The following is a 2315-nucleotide window of genomic DNA, read 5'->3' as shown; positions in this document are numbered from 1 at the left end:
CCGCGTCAACCACCCTTACCCCCCGCCCTGGGGGGGGGGGAGAGTTCAGAGTCTCCAACCCTCAAGGAGCTCCGGTTGGGTAACCACCAATGCTCCCTCTAAGCTGTGGAGCCTTGTGAGCAAAACCTCTACTTTGTGAGCTCCTGGCATTAAAGTTGTGAGCCAGCGATTTGGCTACTGCATCAATTAGTTTGCTCTGGAGTCTGGAGCCATCCCTTCCTGAGTGAAGGCAAAAATGTGTGAGCCGGAGGCTAAAAAACTGTGATCTAGCTCACACCAACTCAGCTTAGAGGGAACACTGGTGACCACTAAAGAGTCCAAAGAATGAGTATCCGAATCAAACCACCTGGCAGAACTCCCCAATACCTAAGAAATACTTAGGTTTTGTGATTTTTTTTAGTTATAGCTTGTTTGCTAGATAAAAACAAAAACTGTCATTCTCTGGGGAGGTAGCCGACCTCGTATTAATGGAGCATGTGTATTGTCTTATATGTCGAAAGAAATTATCTTAAGAAGAAGAATGAATGAAACCGCTCCCCTGCTGCCTTCAGAGACCCCCCAGGGGGCGGAGAACGAGGGAGGGAGCCGTAAGGTGATGTGAGGGGGCCGGTCTCGCCCGGCGAAGTGCCTCGGGAGATCTCAGCGCCGCTCACCTTGGTCGCCTCTGCTACCCGCCCGGCCAACACGACGGCGACAGCCAGCACCACGCACACCGCCACCCCCGCTTCTGCCGGCGACGCCATCGCCGAGCCCCTTCCCCACCCGCGCCGCCCCTAAGGCGGCCCTCAAGACCCAACTCGGAGAGCGACGCCCATCCCGACTTCCGCTTTCAGCCACCGGTCCCTCGCCGCGTCACGTGACGCCACAAGTCTCCCCGCGTCCCATTGGATCTCCGGGACGGGAGGACGCTGCGCGCGCTCGCACGTCTCCCGTTCGCTTCCGGCCAATCGGTTAACTCCTTTTTGTGCGGACGGTATTTTGGTTGCTTGGACGACGGCGGCCTCGCGTCATAATGGAGAGGCTGAAGAAAACAGAAACACGGCCTTCTTCCCCCCCTCTTGAGAATCGCTATGTACCCGGGCAGTATTACGCAGGTGAATCTTGTCTGAGCCTAAAGCTACAGCAGTGGTGACAGTAGCAGTTAAAAGACACGGGGGGCGGGGGCACAGAATAAATGGTCACTCCTTTTACTTGAAGGTGTGTAAACCTTGTCGTCATTAACATTGAGAAGAAGTGGCATGCTCCGCCTTTCTGTTGCCTTCAGTCCAGGAATTCCATGTGTTGATGTGCAAAAGTTCTTCCTGTAAAGTGGAATTTCCCCCTAGGACTTCAATGCCACCACCCCGGGCAGGGCCGGTGTAACAGGCCGGATTAACCCCCCGGCCAGAGTAACCCCGGGGTTATTCTGGCCTAGGCTAGAATAACCCCGGAGGGGTTATTGAGGGGTTATTCTGGCCTAGGCTAGAGTAACCCCGGGTTAATCTGGCCGGCTGTAACAGGCCAGATTCACCCCCCCTGGCCAGAGTAACCCCGGGGTTACTCTGGCCTAGCCCAGAGTAACCCCTGCCGGGCCAGGCCAGAGTAACCCCGGGGGTTAGTCCAGGCGGGGGGTTACTCTGGGCTAGCCCATACTAACCCCTGCCTGGCCAGAGTGGTAAGTTAAATGTCAGCTGAATCCAATCTCTTCTTCTTTTTAACTTCTTTTTTTAACTTCTTCTTTTTAACTGCACAACACAACAACCTGTAACCCCGGGCTTAGTTGAATGGTAACTTAGATGTCAGTGTAGCCAGCACAGTGTCAGCTTCTGAGGGTCCATACTAACCCCCGCCTAGCCAGAGTGGTAAATTAAATGTCAGCTGAATCCAATCTCTTCTTCTTTTTAACTTCTTTTTTTAACTTCTTCTTTTTAACTGCACAACACAACAACCTGTAACCCCGGGCTTAGTTGAATGGTAACTTAGATGTCAGTGTAGCCAGCACAGTGTCAGCTTCTGAGGGTTTCAGGTCCATGAGAAACTTGTCAGGCAATCTGAGATCCCTCTTGGTAGTGAAGAACAGGGTATGAATCCAATCTCATGAGTCAACAGACCCAAATATCAACAGTACGACGACTGACATTTCTTTGGAGAGCCAAATTTTTTAAACTATATAGGTAGGTACTTTGTTATTAACTTAATTATGGTACTCCTAAGGCGGCCTTTGCTGAAAACGTCCTCGATCTGATTGAGGTACGTTCACTGAAGTCGACCCCTTCTAACTCTCCCTTCCCCCTTTTTTTTTAAAAAAAGGTTGCCCACAACTTTAGATTAGAAAG

General features: G+C 51.7%; 1 protein-coding gene across 1 annotated transcript in view; it reads right to left on the bottom strand.

Moving 5' to 3' along the window:
• TMEM9B (TMEM9 domain family member B) overlaps positions 1 to 838 on the bottom strand; it is an 18193-nt gene extending 17355 nt beyond the window's left edge. Inside the window, exon 1 of the mRNA XM_015414633.1 lies at positions 654 to 838. Coding sequence (XP_015270119.1) covers positions 654 to 743 — 90 coding nt within the window. The 5' untranslated portion in view covers positions 744 to 838. The remainder of the gene's footprint in view (positions 1 to 653) is intronic.
• Positions 839 to 2315: the final 1477 nt, after the last annotated feature.

Source organism: Gekko japonicus, unplaced genomic scaffold (assembly GCF_001447785.1).
Source record: "Gekko japonicus isolate JY-2015 unplaced genomic scaffold, Gekko_japonicus_V1.1 scaffold1601, whole genome shotgun sequence".
Classification (NCBI taxonomy): domain Eukaryota; kingdom Metazoa; phylum Chordata; class Lepidosauria; order Squamata; family Gekkonidae; genus Gekko; species Gekko japonicus.
Note: the sequence above shows the minus strand (reverse complement) of the source record. Positions and strands in the feature narration are given on the sequence as shown.